General features: G+C 31.8%; 1 protein-coding gene across 1 annotated transcript; it reads right to left on the reverse strand.

The window, feature by feature from the left end:
• Window positions 1–788: 788 nt before the first annotated feature.
• Window positions 789–8,363, reverse strand: LOC149247614 (bifunctional dihydrofolate reductase-thymidylate synthase-like). The gene is made up of 12 exons (XM_089458252.1): window positions 8,268–8,363; window positions 7,956–8,172; window positions 5,187–5,708; window positions 4,679–5,087; window positions 4,473–4,517; window positions 4,176–4,241; window positions 2,982–3,043; window positions 2,475–2,549; window positions 2,206–2,371; window positions 1,992–2,115; window positions 1,344–1,450; window positions 789–1,202 (listed from the first exon to the last, which is right to left on the reverse strand). The coding sequence occupies exons 3-12, from the start codon at window positions 5,621–5,623 to the stop codon at window positions 1,092–1,094; spliced, it is 1,602 nt and encodes a 533-aa protein (XP_089314378.1). The 5' UTR covers window positions 5,624–5,708; window positions 7,956–8,172; window positions 8,268–8,363; the 3' UTR covers window positions 789–1,091.
• Between the last annotated feature and the right edge of the window lie 11,472 nt (window positions 8,364–19,835).

The raw sequence follows: 19,835 nt of genomic DNA on the forward strand, positions 1-19,835 counted from the left end.
ATATTCACTGACAAAGACAAGTCTAAAGAATCCAATAAGTGCAAACAAAAGAATTCACTGAAATTTGAAGTAACAGAAAGTACGAGCCTAACTGCAGTAGAAAATTATCGGAACAGTGCACCCAACAACTATATACATTCTCAAAGACATTGAAGCTAGAGTTCAGCACTAGAGATCATCTAAAATGCCTCTTCTTTTTCAAGAAAGATTAAAATATATATTTCAGCCTGAGCTGGCCACAATGGAATTGCACAACTACAATTAAAATTGTACAGATTTAGAATTTCTTCCCCAAAAGGCAAAAATCACTGCCCAGTTTTGCATGCGCAGCTGATATTGACAGTGAACCCAAATGCTTACATTTATAGGGTAAACATTCTATTAGGGTTAGGAACAACTCAAACCAGAAAGTACCAAGAGCAAAAGTTAAAAACGTTGACCAGAAACACAAAAGCAACAAATTCCAGTTAGGTGGAATAAATGGAATGATAGCAATGTGTGATTGTAATGAATGGAGCAAGAAATGGAAAATAACAAACAGCAACTGATCATAGAGAAAACGAATTTGAGACTAACACAATACTAGCAGACGAAAACCTTAATAAGTTACCACTGACGTACAATTATAAATAACTTGGGAGAAACTGCTCATTTGCATATTAACAGAACAGACGAGGTTTGCCACTTAACATAATAAAAATAACTATAAGCTTAGTATTAAAGTAAAATTATAAATGAGTAATGAGAGACTTCATTCACATCTTACGAAAAAATAAGAGTTGCGAGGCTTAAAATTTCAAAAATACTATTTTTTATTGCTTCGGACTTCTTCAAAATTGTAACACTCCTCGAGAAGGAAAAGCGCTACCCCCTCGAAACATCAGATCGATCAACCTTTGAAATGGTGATGCATCTCAAAATAACATCATTGCATCCCCCTCTCTCTACTGTACGTCATGTATATTAAAAAGAAAGATTCATGGCTCACTTCCACGACTGAAAATTACATCATTCCTGATGTGGATTGATTTCTAGAACAGAAAATTACCTATTTTTACCAGGCCAAAAACAGCCCTTCTACGAACTAGAAACTAAACAGCCATTTTCATTTCTATTTTCTTATGAGAATCATATCCAACGAGTTCGAAATCATTCGCAACAAATGAATCGATATCTTTCTTTTCAGGATTGATTTTCAAAACCTACATCACAAATTGACAAGCAATCTGTAAGTAAGGCATAATTCCCCAAACTCTGAAAAATAGGAAGGCAAAAAAGAAATTGCATTTTGATCATCTAAACATTGTAGGAAGTAAAACGATATCGAAGATGCATGGACTCACTGGAAACGGTCTAGGTGAGTTCTGCAGTTGTTCTAAAAGAGGCCCAACATGATTTCTGTACACGTGAGCATCTCCAAGCACATGGATAAGATCACCGGGAACAAGGTCTGAAAATATTTACATCCCAACGTGTAAGAAAATGAATAAAAATGTTAGACCAAATTCCAAAAATTAAAATACAAATTCATTATTATAACTAGCATAGATCCATCTTAACCTGGGATCTATTAAACACCAAGAGGGGTGTGAATAGAAAAACAGGTGCAAACCTCTTGCCACTTAAAACATCTGAGGTTAAGAAGGATCCATGCTATTTTAAAATAAATAACAGACCAGCTCTTTATTTTTTGAAATTAAACCCCGAAATCTGTAAAACACCAAGACGAATTTATAAAACAGGTGCAAAGTTCAAACCTTTCACTGCTTAAAAAATATGGGGTTATTATGGATCCACATTAGTTTGAAAGAAATAAAAGGTCCGCTCTTTCTTTTTTAACATTAGAAGTCAGACACATTTTTTTTCTCATTTTCTATTAGTGTTACAAATGTGACAATGTGAAACAGAGGTTTCTTCCACCACGGGTTGTAAGAGCACCTCATTTCTCTAGGTGCAAAAATATAAAACAATTCTGATTTATTTGAACATACCACAAACATGGGCAATCATGCATGTTAAAAGTGCATATGATGCAATGTTGAAAGGTACGCCAAGGCCCATGTCACAGGATCGTTGGTACATCTGGCATGACAATTCCCCTTTTGCAACATAAAACTGTTCGCAAAACATCCAAATGTTGTTAAATGAAAGTAAAAGATCTTTGAACATATGTAAACGTGAAGCAATATACATCTCTAAGCTCACCTGAGCAAACATGTGGCATGGAGGAAGAGCCATGAGCTTAAGGTCCGCTGGGTTCCATGCTGAGAGTATAATGCGACGGTCTTCTGGATTAAACTTAATCTTATGAATTACATCTGCTAGTTGATCAAAACCTTGTCCACTGTAATCTGCATTCATGTTTGTATACCTGTCCCCATAGAACGTATTGAATTTCAAGCACTTGTCATAACTAATGAGGATTTTGGTGATAAAGAAGCTTGTAAGTCAGTCTTAAGAAATGCTGTACCAACCTAGCTCCAAAATGCCTCCACTGAAATCCATATACAGGTCCCAAATCACCTTCCTCTCTTTCTTTCAGCCCAATGCTGAGACATAAAACATGTTAGAAATTAAGACAATAAGTGGAAAAAAAGCAAGTTCCATGTTTAATGAGACACTGTAAAACTAAAAGATGTAAACTTCCTATCAGAAAACACAAAAGCGATCAGAAATAATATCATATTGATACTGTGTAGTAAGTACATATTTTGTTTCCCATTTCAAACTAAGTGTAAGCCATTGGGAAAAGATGCATTTCCAGTGTTTCTTTTAATGCAACTATGACCAGATATTTCTTTTGCAGCCCGTTTCAGAAAAAACAGTCATTTTCTCTCTCTTGCAACATTCCCATTATCTGAAATGTGCATTCTATTTAGAAGCGTTGGTGAAACAAAACTAAGATATCTAGGATCTTTTGTTACAGCATCAAGTGTTACCAACCCAAGCTCAGAAGAAAAGAATTTGGGGACTGAATATACCTATCAAGGTACTCTCTCGATGCATTACCATCCCATATATGTATGCCCTTTTCTTGCAGAACCTACAATGTAAGAAGTACAACAAATTAACACCTGTAATTGTGATTCCCTAAACGAAATCAAAGAGAAGCATAGAAGCAAAGGAAAAAGAAAGCAGGTTGCTGAGTAAAGATATAGACAGAAATACTGTAATATTTATTTGCAATGATAATGGTTAGCACTATTGAGTACGACCTCAAAACTCATGTTGCAAAAATTTTATTAAAAACAAGTATTTCTGTGACTGCCAAAGAGAGCATGACCTAAAGCTTAGCAAAGCACGTGTTAGGTAAGAAAGTGGCTATCACACTGTTAAAAGGAGAATCAATCTGCTTACAAGGATAATCCAGTTTCTCATAACTAGGTACACCAGATACAGAGTGGTGGGAGAAACTTGGCAGTGATCACTTCTAAAGAACTTGAATTTACAATAAGACTACCAGCCTACTACATTGACTGTTTCTGTAGGATTCACAGAACCTTCATCAGAATACAATAATTGGTATTGTAAACAGGGCTACGCCTATCATGCTTTCAAATCTCATCATACAATGATAAAAACACGTTGCCTTGCATTTGTGAAGCTAGACCTGTGCAGTAGATGCACACCACAATTTTAATCAAACACAATTCACTTACTAGATAATAAGTTCTTATATCTTATACAAATGCAAGAAGAGAAGAGAATGAAAGGCCAAAGGAAGAAGCAGAGTGACCAGATAAAATCCACTATATATAAGATCATAGGTGAGTGCATGAAGTTAATTTAGAAACCCCAAAATTCCTTTAGTTTATAAGCTACAAGCCCTAGGAGAGAATGTCATCAATGAAATCTAACAGTAAAGCCAGACTGCAGAATCACTAAGCTAGCTGCTAGATAATGGGATGATAGCAGACTAACAAATTCTTGATGTTCAACTTAGTTTGATAGATTAGAAAACAGTATTTCATTGCCAAGAAGAGCATTGAACTTCTAGTTTCCTTTTTGCCGGGGATGGTAAAATAGAAACTCTTTGCAACAGATAACCAATGCCACAGGTACCGGTTATGTGACCATGTATTTTCAACTGATTAGACATCCTAGAAAGAATTTCAGCTCATCTGTATAGAATATATTTTTAGACAGCTTGAATTCATTAATTGCAAGCAAATTACCTTTGCATTTGTTGAACCACTTATGAACCATAAGAGCTCTTCAACCACACCACGCCAGAAAACTCGCTGCAATAAAAATTACATGCAGCAGGTGCATCAACAATACAACCTCCCAAACAGAAAAAGGCATGTAGCTATTCACATTAATATCTTCAAGCTACTGAATTATATTCTGTCGTAGACAGGAAATAAAAGCATGTCCTGTGACTGAGAACAAAATAAATAAAGAAAAGAAATATTTCCAACCAGGTGAAGAAATAATCCAATAAGGCATACTAGACAGAGACAACCAATCACCTTTGTTGTGAGAAGTGGTAAAGTTTTTCGCAGATTGAACCGCATCTGGACATAACAACTCTTGTGAGCAATAATAGGTTGAAATCTAGGCAGCAACAATATGAATAAAAAACAGAAAAAATATTTTTAACTGTTGATTATCAACATTTATGTTTGTTTAGAAAAGAATAAATGGATATAGTTGAAAACTGGACATATAAGATAACCTGACAGCCAAATTTTGACAATGTGCCAGTTCCTGTCCGATCTCCCTTCTCCACTCCATTTGCAATTATATCCTGTACCAATCTAAGATACAAATACTCCTCGTGTCTTTCAAAAATTAATTTGGGGAGAAATTGATACTGCCGAGATTCAAGTCTATCATACATATCCATGTTGTTCGATCCATTTCCAAATCTGTGAGAAGGCTCTAGGGAGTCCACATTAGAGGAATTCCTAATACGAACATAGGTGGTGAAAGAATAGCGAATATCATTTTCCACAAATGGCAATGACGAATACCAAGGACGAAACACGGATGCATCTATGGGTGTGATGAATGTATCACACTCAAATGCATTCTCTATCTCAGTGATGTGAATTGCATCACAGTTAGGTGTAGAGAGTGCTTCTCTGGAGAAAGTCAAAAAAGAATATTAGTATAATCCCAAATTAGGCCAAATATGATATTGGAAAAAGATCCAACCAGACTTGAAAGATAAATAATGATACCTATAAATTTGACCACCTCCAATTACAAATACTGTCTCTATTGACATAGAGTATGGAGGTGCTGCAAGCATCTCAAGAGCTGAACCCAAACTTCCACACATAACAACATTCTCTGCAGTTGCAATGTCAAAGCTACCTGAACGACTTAGAACAACATTCAAGCGACCTGTAAGTGGTCGAAACTGGTCTGGAATACTTTCCCAAGTCTTTCGTCCCATTATCACAGCATTTTTCTTTAAAGGAGCTGACGTGGAAGATGTGATTTCCTTGAAGAATTTCATATCAGAAGGTAGTTTCCATGGAAGCTTTCCATCCTTGCCAATTCCCATTTCCTTAGTGGCAGCTACTACAATCTGGAAGGTTCTTCTGGGTTCTGGAGGTGTATCAGAAAACCCATCTGGCACACTGGAACTGAAATTGCTTGCCATTGTTGCCATGTTGTAAAACCGAGATAAAATGGAGAAGGAAGAGTTTTTCAATATGGAAGCACGCACTTTTTGGTTTCTGAAATTCCGACACTTCCTACAAAACAAAAGAGAAATACCTTAATACTGGTAGCGTTGACATTCTACAATGGCCATGTCTACTCCTAGAATGCTTTCCAACATACAAAAGCACACTTCAGATCAAATCATCAAGTACTTCAACAATATCTCTCCCAGTCCAGCAGACCATGGTCTAGAGGTAAGGCACACTTGATGTAATAATGACCCTGGTCCAAACGCCACTGGGCATGCTCCCTTGTATTTATATGGGGCCATGTTAATATAGGGCATGCAAACGAAGCCAAGAGCAACTCCTGGGTGCATTTTTGACAGCATAGAAGCCCCTTGGGCAGGGCAGCTTAGCCAAAAGGATTTCTGCATTCGAAAGTGCATTATCCATGTGTTAATGTGGGGGAGTGTTTCCAAGTTTTACCAAAAATAATGCTCTCCCAGTGTAAGAGAAGCAAGCTAACTAGAGAATGCATTAGTATCTTATGAAAACACTGTTGGAGGATAACCACAAAAGGAGAAGAAGAGAGACAGAACGGATGGAGAACTTGAACAATTACCTTTATTATAGAGATTTACAGCATTGGCTGCATACAATACTAGAATATTTATAGGAAGAATACAAGTATTACACCATGCAGACTAAGTGCCTAGTAATAAAGTTGCAAGCTGTGAATTACAGATTATGACATAGTTTAATATCCTCTAGTTACTGGCTGCAAGGGCGGAGCAGTATGTGAGAGACTGATAGAAAAAGGAACCTTCATTTATAGTTTTTCAAGCTAAAAGACAATTGGAAAACTTGAAAAGATATCTAGTTATCCTGTGGGTCTAGAAAGCATAGAGCCCCTTAAACATATTTATTGAATTGACTAAGCATCACAACTATAAATGTCTAGCTCAATGTCATACAAAAGAATCACGAGAATGCCAGAGCCAGCTCTGGAGGCAGTGCCAGAGTGGATCTCTGCGCTCTAGTTTCTCAATTAGAAGATGAGACAATGCTTATATATAGCAAAGGCTGAGAAAAATGCTGGCGGGTGTCCACTACATTTGAGAAAGGACATTCAATATAACGCAAGAAAAGAACGAAGCAACAATTTGGTTAAATTTTTAGCATTTTCAATCCCAACAAGTTCAATAACTTTTGCCTGCAAATGACAGGAAGCGATGTAGTGGAAATCTATCAGAAAACTATGAATGGGAGATTCTCTAAGGATCCATCATTAAAAATATCCGAACGAGAACATGAAGAAAGCAAGGATGCGAATAACGAAAATGACCTCCAATACGATTTCCAATTACAGTGAATGCTAGACAATGGCAGCTTTCTGGATTGAAAGAAAAAATGAATGAACGACCTGCTATATAGAATTATTTTTTCAAAAATGATATGACAAACCTGGAAATTTTTCAAATCACAAGGTCGTCGGGGTATACTACTAGCTCGAAAATCGAATATATTGATTCTTCTTGAATCAATAGAATTCTGTCAAATGACATGGATAAAACAGACCTGGGGCTCATTGTCTTTCATGAAATCAATTCTATACTCGCCTTGTAAGGAAATGAAATGTTGGCTAAACCCTGGAGAGGAAAATTCCTCATAAAATCTACAGCTTTTGTGAGCACCTAAAATTCTTCAACAATAATCTTGAGATGAGAAAACTTATCGTAATATGGCCAGACGAAGGATTTCAGGTGCATCAGGATGCACTGATCCAGTTAAAGTCAGGCAACTTATTGGAAATACATGAACTGTTTTCAAAATATTTGAAAAAAAAAATTCAAAATAAATTAAATAAATTAAAATGGGGCATTTTCAAAGAAACGCTTCAGACGGCATCCAGGATACACAGAACGACCAGCAAACGAACTCTTCGCAAAAAAGGGCAATCAAATGCCCTCTCTTCTTCAATGAAAGCTTTAAATGAAACAAATTCGTGGCAAATTTATCGCTATATTAGCTCTAGCGAATCCAACATGGCAGATCGGATATGAAACAAAAAAGAGGCAAAAAAATCGGCCAATTGTCTAAAATTGTTTGATGAAAAATTAAATAGACCAACAAACCACCAGTTTTTTTCCAGTGTACGGTTTTAGATGCGGGCGGCATGCATAGAACGAGCATTTAACAGCGGCCGAGAAGAAAAACCGCTCAATTACCTTAAACAGCTTAAATGCACCGAATCTAACGCTTTCCACTTGGGGAAAAAACAATGCGAGATGAACGGACCGCGTATTAAGCCGATATTCTCCGGGCAAGGAGTCTTACCTAAATTTCTTCCGAACAAGCTTCAAAGTGACCAAATGAAACCGCGGTTTTTGCCTCAAACTTGTTACAGGTGCATCTGGTGTGCCCGTACAATGCTATCAAAACCCGGAACCACCGAAAACTGCTGTATTTCGTGACCCTTAATAGCTGCAACTATGCCCTCGTCTCTTCTGCTCCTCGATGCTCTGTGATGTTATGGCGGGAGCGCCGAGTTTTTCTACATTAACAAATGACAACGAATTAAAAATATAATGTTATTTTAAAATATAAACCTATGTGTTGTAGATAATTTGGTATACGGATAAATTATACCTTCCCTTGAACTTCGGTGTTTTAAATGTAAATATAAAGTCCACACCAAAATGCCCAAACTTCGTTTTCACCATTCCATTGACTAACGATAGTCTCTCTGTCGTTGGAAGTTAAGTTTGTAAGACACGAGAATTAGAGATTTTATAATCGATATTTATTCATTGACGAATTAAATTAAAATTAAAATAATATATATTATAAAGATGTTTATGTGTTATTGGAATTAATTATAAATGATATTTATTTATTAGGAATTATATATATTATAAAGATGTTTATGTGTGGTTTGAAATTAAGTTTGTAAAAGATAAGATGGTGAGATTTTATAAAAATAATATGTATTTATTGGAAAATTAGGTTATTAATATTATTAAAAGAATTGGTCAAAATTTTCTCTCATGTGATTTCTATTTAAAGATTTTGCTTAATTCATTATAGATCACAGAAGCTTGAATAAAAATTTATTGTATTGTTAAATATTTAGTGTAATTTAAATATATGTAGTTTCGTTAATCAATGAAATGAAATGGTTTTTTTCCAGTGTTTTGCTTGGTCAATTTTGTTCATTTTAAAAATTATGAGTTTAAGTTGTTCAATTTGCAAAGATGTAGTGTGAGAGGTTTTTTAGGGTGTTGAATTCATTTGTGCATACAAAAGTGTATTTTAAACCACAAGAAATCACAATTTCCATAGATATGGTATGGCTTAATTATTGTCAAAAAGTCATTTCCACTATTTCTGCTATTAGTTAGACCATATATCTTTTCACATGTAAGAAACCCTATCATAACTCATCTCTAGCCATCTTTAGCTCCTAACCGCAAATGTAGGATGACTGGTTACCCTTACTCAAGGAAAATCATGCCACCTAAAATAACCAACTAGTATGTCATTTAAATGTGTATAGTTTTTTTTTCCCTCTAGTATATATTTTAGAGTATAGTTTTGGGTTGAATTTATTTATGCATTAAAAAATACTCTAAATAACAAAAAAAAAATCACAATTTCTCCCAAGCTTATATGTTCAAATAAACCAAAACCTAAAATGGGTAGATTATAATAAGATCGATTTTATCCAAAATTTGACCAAATTTAATCAAAACAAGCTCCTAGAAAAATTTTACCTTTTTAGGTCATATTTTGAAATAGATTTTGTCCAAAATCCAGCTAGGATTTTTCCTAATGTAAGTTTGAGCTATGTGAACTACATATGTCAAATATCTCAAGATTTCTGAGGATGCTAAATTCATCTATGCATTAAAAAACATATTTTAAACAATAAAAATACACAATGTATTGAAAAAAATTATGATCAGATTCTGTAAAAATGGGTAAAAACTTTTGATAGTGAAAGTACTCAATATTTGAATTATAAGTCTTTTAAAATCTCAATGTTTTAAGGTTTTTGAGATTGCTAAATTTATTTATATATCCAAAAATATAATTTGAATAATAAAAAGTTACAATATATAGATATAAGCTTCCACATTTATATATAATTTAATTTCAATTGCGCCTATAAGTACTCTCTAGCCCAATAACCTAAACATTTTAACGTGGTCAAAATAAAATAAAAATACAAATAACAAAATAAAAATAACCCTATAAAAATCAATAATAATAAAAATACCCATGGTATTGACCCAGGGTATTTATGTGGAATATAGCCTATTTAAAGGGGGGAATTAAACCAAGCTAGATCCATCTTAACTCGAGAGCTACCAAGCGCCTAGAGGGATCAAATCTCTTGACATGCAAACCTCTTTTAGAATGGAAAAGGGATCTCTCTTCAAGACTTGGTAGATCCGGAATTAAGATGGATCTAGGTTGATTTGATAGATATAAACTTGTCACAAAATATCTCGTGTGATTAGTAAGTAGTGAAATCTTTTCCACTAGATTCATTTTTTTTTTTTGTGTGTATATATATATATATATATATATATATATATATATATATATATATATATATATATATATACCTCATAAAAAAATATAGTGTTTTATCAATGAAATATATATATTTATAAATATAATTTTATTTTTATTTTATATATATATATATATAGATATATATAGATATATAATTCGAAAAATAATAAATAAATATATTTGAATATTTATAATATCCCAATAAAAATATTATAATATTTTAAAATACATTATTATAAAATAATATCGTTTTATTTTAATTAATGAAAAAAATTCAAAGATAATTGAATATACATTATTTAAATTAATTTTAATTGAATTAAAAATTAAAATTTTATCTTTATATATAATTATATAATTTTATTAAAGGAAAAATTAGAAAAATTAGAGAAATTGTAATGATGATGGATTCAATAGTTGAGAACCCATGCTTTCTTATAAGAAATGTTCAAAATCTATAATAAATATATTCCCAAGACTTTAACAATGAAATCGTTATATAAAATTGGTCCCTTATTTACCAGCATGAAGAATAAAAAAAATAATTTTATTTACTAATTTTTAAAATCTTTAATGTTCCATAAATTTATAATAAATAAAAAAGTTTTACCCGACTCCAAAAGTCTTATTGCAATGTGAGTCTAGAAGATTATTTTCTTGCTCGTGGCATACAACTTATTGTTTTTAGCTGCATGAATACAAGTGATTTAAATGTTTTTTTAAATAGTTGCAATGTGTCTTGTTAAAGAAGATGATTAGTTTCGTACTCATGTCATGATTTTTAAGTCCAATAACTTATTGTTTTTAACTCAATGCATGGATAGAGATAATGCTTATTATTATTAACTCCATGCATGGATACATATGTTTTTTTACGGAGAATATAATGCTTATTTTTGGAGTATTGGGGGTTTATGAATTTAACAAATATGTGTTCTTTTTTATATATAATAATTTTTTTGGCATGAGGAATTAGGAAACATGTTTTTTTAGTAACATCAGGATATATATATGTATATGGGAAAGATTTTTCAAATCACATTGTGCCAAAAAATGATAATCATAATTTGATTCAACTAATTTGAATGGTAAACACGCATTACAAACACTACTTTAGCTATAGTAATGCAGTGGCTTCTTGCTCAAAGATAAAGTCTTTTCCAATGCCAAAAAAGAAAAAAAAATAGAAGCCCTTTAGTAGAAAGATGTGACATTGGAAAACCCTTTGGTAGATCTAATTAAAACTTCTTAGGATTCAATGCATACCCCTTCAAACAAACCAACACTTCTAGAGCATGGGAATAGTGGAGAAAATTAGAAGCCTCTTGGTAAAAAGATGTGACATTGGAAAACCATTTGGTAGATCTAATTAAAACTCTTTAGGATTAAATGCATGCCCTTCAAACAATCCAACACTTCTAGAGCATGGGAATAGTTGAGAATTCAATGTCATTTCTAGACTGCAAGAGGCAACTCCTCTCACATTTATTGCCACGCTACATTAAAGTCCCTCTAGATCAAGAAAAAGGATATATGAATCATATTCCTTAACTCAAGAAAGAGTTCCAATTTGTTGCTTTCAACTAATACATATTAAATATTCCAAAAATACACAATCCATAAAATAATTACACCAAAATCAATAAAAATATCAAATAAAAAATATGAATAATGAAAAATATAATTATTTATTTTTACTTAAATTTACCCTAACAAATTTCTACAAACAACACAATTTGAATGAACACGTTCATCACTCACTCCCAACAAAAACCATCATTAAATATTCACTCAAAAACATCCTTGTAAAAATTCATTCCACAAAATTAAACTAAAAATAATTATTATTTAAAAACCCCATTAACATAAATATGATGAAAATACGTGAATTCCACAAAATTAAACTAAAAATAATTATTATTTAAAAATCCCCCATTAACATAAATATGATGAAAATATATAATTATAATGGTAAATTTTATAAATTTAAAATAAAATATGAATGGCAAGCTTATTTTTTAAATCGATAAATTATAATTCAACTATTTATATCAAAAAATAAATATTTAAATTATCTTAACTTTAATACTTACATTACTTTATTATATTCGTTTACATCACCATCCAACTTTATTTTTCTTAAAGTGAATGGCGAACCGCATGATTGCTTGCTTTGATCTTAATTATATTATTTAATTCATTAATGTGTATTTATCCTTTGCCTTTGGCCCCACCTAGAGGAATTAGGTTTTCAAAGAGCATGTTAGGTGATGTGGTGTTTATTTTGACTGAATTTTTTAAAAATATAAAAATATATTTTATTAAAAGGTTTGGATAAATAAAATTTTGGATGTGAACACCTAAACATAAATAATTTCATTTGGACGACTATAGGAAGTAAAATTTAATATTAAGAGAAAAATGTAGCTCTCGCTCACCCAAATTTCCTATGTACCTTTCAATGAGAGGATCTATATTTGTTACTTTGGCCAACTTTCATTTTCAAAAGTTACATGTCAACATTAATATTTGATCAAACCATCCTTGTTATAGTTATCTTAATGGTAAAGGAAGCCCTTATGCTTTATAAAGAATTATAATATTTAATCAAACTATTCTAATTTTTTAATTTTATTATCTTAATGAGATACGTGCAAATTATGCTTTATGATGAGAGAGAATAAATCACGTGTCAACGTCAATTCATTTTAATTATCCCTTTTTATTTTTAATTAATGTCATCTTTGTTTTAATTATCCTAATAGTAAAGGAAGGGCATTCTCCTTTATAAAGGATGATGACGGAGAATAAATAGATAGTTAGGTCTAAAAGAACAAAGCCAAAGTTCATAGTATAATGCCCTTTGGATGATTGATTTTAAGTTGAATAGGTAAGTGTAAAATTTCTCTCTCTTTTTTTTCAATAATAAAATATAATAAAATGCAACATGGTGGGAAGAGTGGGAAGGGTGATTTATTGTTTCAAAGAGTATGAAGAGACTAGATTTGTTTGGGGATTAGGTACATCATCAAATAATAAAGTAAAATTTTTAGTGTTGTGGAAAGGCTCGGAGATCGCTAAAAATAAGGGAATAAGAAAGGTTAAAATCTTAAGGGATTCGATGATCTTTATTAGAATGATCTCCAAGGCATCTTTGTCTTGTGGCTCTTCATTCCCTTCCCTAGCGAGAAGAATTGTGTTGCAATTGAAAAACTTTGAAGAAGTCTCCCTATTCCATATACTTAGGCATCCAAATGGAGATGTTGACAAAATGGAAAATTTAGGGGTGGAACTTGAACTTGGAATTCTCAAAATAAACAAGGAGGGTAAGGGATTTGTCCCCGTGCCTTAACCCACCAAGAATTAACATGGATAGAAGGGCCATTGTAGTTGGCAGCCCCATGGAAAAATGGTCTAGAACATTTCAACTCCACATGTACAAGGGATATGCCATGATAATTAAGGAGCGTCCACTTGGAGGTGTTAATGAATCCATAACATTATGTGGTAACCTGTCGTATCACACACTATATTCCAAGTTCGTTAAGACCAGAAGGATGGATAGATGGACGGCCTTGATTCTTGGTTTTAATGGAGTTCACCTGGGCTCATTAATGTTGCAGAACTTAACACATTTCCTTTCTCTGTCACTCTTAAATGCGCAGGAAGGAATGTTGGTCCAATGTCTCATGAAGATCAAGTTTGCAACATAATAGTGGAATGGTGGAGATCTTGTTTTAATGGAGATAATGACTTTTATTCTAGGTAGAAATGACGAGGATTGTCTATTTAAGCAGGCATATTTTGGAACATAGTCATCTCCTTCTCGTTTATCCTGGTGTACTCATTGTCTTTGTTCAAAACTAGAGTGTTTAGTAATGGCGTCAGAAGAGGGTCAAGCTTTAGAGCTTGAGCTAGTGTGTTAGAAGAACATCGTGGAGTTATTGTTCAATTTGTTGATGGGAAAGGTAGAGCTCCTCTCCATAAGACTAGATCTCATGGAGAGCGAAAGGGAAGTGAGAACCTACTTGGTAGAGGCTAAATTCAAAGGGCTAGAAGCAGGAGTTGAAAGAAAATTTGCAGGGTCGGAGGCAAAGTTGATTTCCAACAACATTGAGGTCTCAATTTTTTATCTCTTTGCTGATGTCCAAGAGCTCGTGTTTGGCAAGTCAGTGTCTGGTGTTGAGGAGCGACAAGAGCAACCTAGCAACACTACATCAAGCGTTGAAACGAGTAAAGGAAAAGAGGTGAATTGGTCTGGAACTGATGAAGTTGGGCCTTCAAATTCCGTTTAAATTTTGATTGTCAATGTATTGCAAATTTGTTTTGTTTTTGGGTCAAATTTTCAAAATCTATGGAAGGTTCCAATGTATAATTGTAGTGCAAAGGGCACGTAGAGGCAAAAAGTCTTTGTTATGGATTTATTGAAATGTTGAAGTTGTAGAGATAATAGAGGCAAGTTTTGTAGTCATATATGTAAATGGTTCTCGCCATGCAATCCAACTTATATAATAGAAAACTAATCGTTATGTTTAAAAAAAAAATGAAATTAAAAAGATTATGGATAAATGACAATGTTGAAGTGAAGTGAAGATTGGTATGTATAACAAGACCAAAATGAGTTTGTACTAGAATTGTGGAAATGTAATTGAAATAAGAGTTTATTATTAACCTAATGAGGTAATTGCAATTAAAGATTATGTTCAATTAGTGTTAACAACCTCGATGTCAATTTATATGAAGATATAAACATTAACATGTTTAAGATATTAATCAAAATGATTCAACTTGAATATATTAGGTTACCTTAAAATTTATTGTTTCCTCGTTTAATTATGTTAAGCTTTCTAGATTGAGTTATGACAATTTGAGTGTTGTATTAGTGTTGCCCTTATTGGTCGGCTAAACCTTTTAGTTGCAAATGTACCCTCCATCCCTATATATACCAAGGATACCTAGATTTAAAAAGCATCTTATCTTGTACATTTATTTTATCACAAAAGGAAATCCCCACCTAGGAGTCTTCTCATTCTCAAGACATGGAGTTATTCATCTTTCTCTTCTTATGTTATTTAGGAATTTTGGTGTACAACATTTGGTTTTAGATTTCCACTTTAACATTTTAAAAGTGTTATTATGAAGATAATTTTAAGGCTTTGGAATGCAAACAAATAATTGCAATATCAATAACAATGCAAATTGAATGTTATTAATGTCTATTGCACATTAACCTATTAGAAAATGAAGAAGAACTGAAGATGTTATTGAACAAAATAATTGTTTTATTACCGTGTGCTTTGTTTATGTTAGCCAAATAATTTGACAAGATAATACACACATCAAAATTTAAATTTAAATTAAGGTGCCTCAACATGTGCATTTCTTACTAGATAAGTGCCCTATGCAATTAACTTCTATATTTCTTGACACTTTACACTAAAACACAACCAGCAAATGGAATTTTGAGGATTATAACTCATGACCTTTGGGACATGTCTAACTAATTCTAAATGCTCCATGTTATTAGCTAATGCAAACGAGATGAACTATTGAGTGGGACATTGAGCTTCATGGAAGTAAATTATTAATAAAAATTAGATATGTACATTCAAAAAAGACAAAGGCATTTAGTTGGTTTATGCAGTTAGGAATGTGGTGATAGGTAACCTTAGAGGGAGGGTTTGTGGGCATGAAAAGTTAGGTTGGTAGAAGGCTATTAAAACGGAGTTAAGTGTGAGTAAAGGAATCTCCAAAGCAATTAAAATGGGGTCATTGTTACTAAAAATGACTTGGTTTATTAGTTTTATATGGATGAACATAAGCTCAATAGCAATTCAAGAAGAGTATCTATATATATGAAATTACAATAAAGAATTTCATAGGTACAACAAGCTAATGTTCTCGATGTGCACTGCAAATAAATTGGCAAGTGAAAAGTGTGGAATTTAAATGTAATATATAAAATGAATTAGTAAACAAAACCACAAAGGAAGTAAGTTGTTCATTAATGCTAACCAAACACATCTTTCTCACATTGACATTGATGATGAAGGAATATAAACATTTAATATAAATAAATGATTTTGAACCATAAGTTTCATGACGCCAACCTTGCATAGGATACCATATCGCTATTTGTACATTTTTGGAGTAATTATGTAATGAACAAAATCACATATTTCAATATTGTCTTATGGGTGATTAACTATATCAATTAAAATGGTTTATTAATAATTATCTATTAATTATATTGATTGATGTGTTTATTACGAAATAGGGTTTCTAGAATTTTAATTTAATTGTGTTTATTACGAAATAGGGTTTCTAAAATTTTAATTTAATTATCAATAATTATTAGGTGGATGGTAGATATTTAACCTTCCAAGAATATCCACATAATATTTTTGATATTTAACCTCCATAGAATATCTACATAATATTTTTAATAGTAGTCAAAGATAGAGAGTTGAGATTGATTTCAAAAGTAATTATGCCCTTTTTACTTTTTAATTTAATTAAAATAATATCATGTCCAATAGTGTGATCAATTTCCATTCGATTTTTAAGTATACAATTAAACATAATTACTCTTTCATAAATATCAGGTTACCTTAAAATTTATTGATTCCCATTTTGATTTTGTTAAGCTCTATATATTGAGTTATGACATTTTGACTGTTATATCAGTATTATCCTTATTCGTCAACTAAAACCCTTTAGTTGCAATTGTATCCTTCGTCCATGTGTGTGTGTGTGTGTGTGTGTGTGTGTGTGTGTGTGTGTATATATATATATATATATATATATATATATATATATATATATATATATATATATATATAACTATTTAAAAAGCATATTATCTTGTACATTTGTTATATCACAAAGGAAATCCCCACCAAAGAGGCTTCTCATTCTCAAGACATGGAGTTACTCCTCTTTCTTTTTTATGCTATTTGGGCATTTTGTGCACAACATTTGGTTTTAGATTTCCTCTTTAACATTTTAAAATTGTTATTATGAAGACAATTTTAAGGCTTTTGAATGCAAGAAAATAATTGTAATTTCAATAACAATGTAAATTGAATGTTATTAATGTCTAGTGCACATTAACCTAGCCATGATGAGGAAGCAATGAAGATGTTGTTGAACACAACAATTGTTTTATTATCTTGTGCTTTGTTAATGTTAGCCAATTATTTTGATAAGACAATACACACATCAAATTTTAAATTAAAATTGAGGTGGCTCAACATGTACATTTCTTATCGGATAATTGTCAATGCAATTAACTTCTAACTTCTATCTTTCTTGACAATTTACACTAAAACACAAGGGGCAAATGGCATTTTGGGGGTTATAACTTATGACCTTTGGGATATGTCAAACTAATTCTAAATTATCCAAGTTATTACAAATGCAAACAAGGTGTCAACAGTGAGACATTGAGCTTCATGGAAATAAATTATTTATAAATATTAAATATATACATTCAAAAAAGACAAAGACATTTAGTTAGCCTATGCAATTAGGAGTGTGATGATAGGTAGCCTTAGAGGGAGGGTTTGTAGACATCAAAAGTTAGGTTGGTAGAAGGAAATAAAAATAGAGTTAATTGAGAGTAAATAACTCTCGATGTGCACTACAAATAAATTGGCAAGTGAAAAGTGTCGAATTTAAATGTAATGTATAAAATGAATTGCTAAACAAAACCAACAAAAAGAAGTAAGTTGTTCATTAATTCTAAACCAACACATCTATTTCTCACACTGACATTGATGATGAAGGAATATAAACATTGATACAAATAAATGATTTTGAACCATAAGTTTCATGATGCCAACCTTTCCTAGGATACCATATACATATTTGTATATTTTTTTTATGTAATTATGTTATGAACAAAATCACATATTTCAATATTGTCTTATAGGTGATGAACTATATCGATTAAAATGGTTTGTTAATTATTTTTTCTAATTACACTGATAGATGTGTTTATTAGGAATAGGGTTTCTAGAATTTTAATTTAATTATCAATAATCATTAAGTGGATGGTAGGGATTTAACCTCCATAGAATATCCACGCGATATTTTTAGTAGTAATCAAAGATAGAGGGTTGAGATTTACCTCAAAAGTAATTATGTCTTTTTCACTTTTCAATTTAATTAAAAAATGTCGTGTCCACATGAAGTGTAATGGGTTTCCATTTGATTTTGAAGTATACAAGTAAACATAATTACTCTTTTATAAATAATAGGTTACCTCAATTATTGGTTCCCCTTTTCATTTTATTAAGCTCCGTGTATTGAGTAATGACATTTTGATTGTTATACCAGTGTTGTCTTTATTGGTCATCTAAACCATTTAGTTGCAAATGTATCCTTCGTCCATATATATATCAGGGAGACTTTGATTTAAAAAGCATCTTATCTTGTACATTAGTTATATCACAAAAGGAAACCCCCACCAAAGAGGTTTCTCATTCTCAAGACATGGAGTTACTCCTCTTTCTCTTTTTTATGTTATTTGGGCATTTTGGTGCACAACATTTGATTTTAGATTTCCTTTTTAACATTTTAAAAGTGTTATTATGAAGACAATTTTAAGGCTTTTGAATGCAAGCAAATAATTGTAATATCAATAATAATGTAAATTGAATGTATTAATGTATAATGCACATTAACCTAGCTAGAATGAGGAGGCAATGAAGATGTTTATGAACGTAACAATTGTTTGATAAACTTGTGGTTTGTTAATGTTACCCAATTACTTTGACAAGACAATACACACATCAAAGTTTAAATTTAAATTGACTTGGCTAAACATGTAAATTTCTTATTGTCTGTGAGTGATAGAAAAATTGGCAAAAAGCATGTTAGCAAGCCCTTGTGTATCTAGGTGACCCCCCAAACATGTCTCATCAACCAAATAAAAAAAACATGTAAATTTCTAATTGGATAATTGGTCAATGCAATTAAATTCTATCTTTCTTGACACTTTACACTAAAACACTAGGGGCAAATGACATTTTGGGGTTATAACTTATGACCTTTATGACTTGTCAAACTAATTCTAAATCCTCCATGTTGTCAGCTAATGCAAACAAGGTGTCAATTACTAAGTGAGACATTGAGCTTCATGGAAATAAATTATTAATAAATATTAAATATGTACATTCAAAAAATACAAAGACATTTAGTTAGCCTATGCAGTTAGGAATTTGGTGATAGGTAGCCTTAGAGGGAGGGTTTGTGGACATCAAAAGTTAGGTTGGTAGAAGAAAATAAAAACAAAGTTAAATGTAAGTAAAGGAATCTTTGAAGTAAGTTAAATGAGGTCCTTCTTACTAAAAATGACTAAGTTTATTAGTTTCATGTGGATGTGATATATTAATGTACATGTAACATAAGGTAAATAACAATTCAAGAAGAGCATATCTATGTAGATGCATTATTCATATGCATACATAGAATTATAATAAAGAATTGCATGGGTGCAACGAGCTAATGTTCTAGATGTGCATTGTAAATAATTAGCAAGTGAAAAAGTGTGAAATTTAAATGTAATATACAAAATGAAGTACTAAACAAAACCAACAAATGAAGTAAGTTGTTCATTAATGCTAAAACAAC

This window comes from Pinus tabuliformis, chromosome 7, assembly GCF_031772625.1.
Source record: "Pinus tabuliformis cultivar Carrire ecotype Pingquan chromosome 7, CPIR1, whole genome shotgun sequence".
NCBI lineage: Eukaryota > Viridiplantae > Streptophyta > Pinopsida > Pinales > Pinaceae > Pinus > Pinus tabuliformis.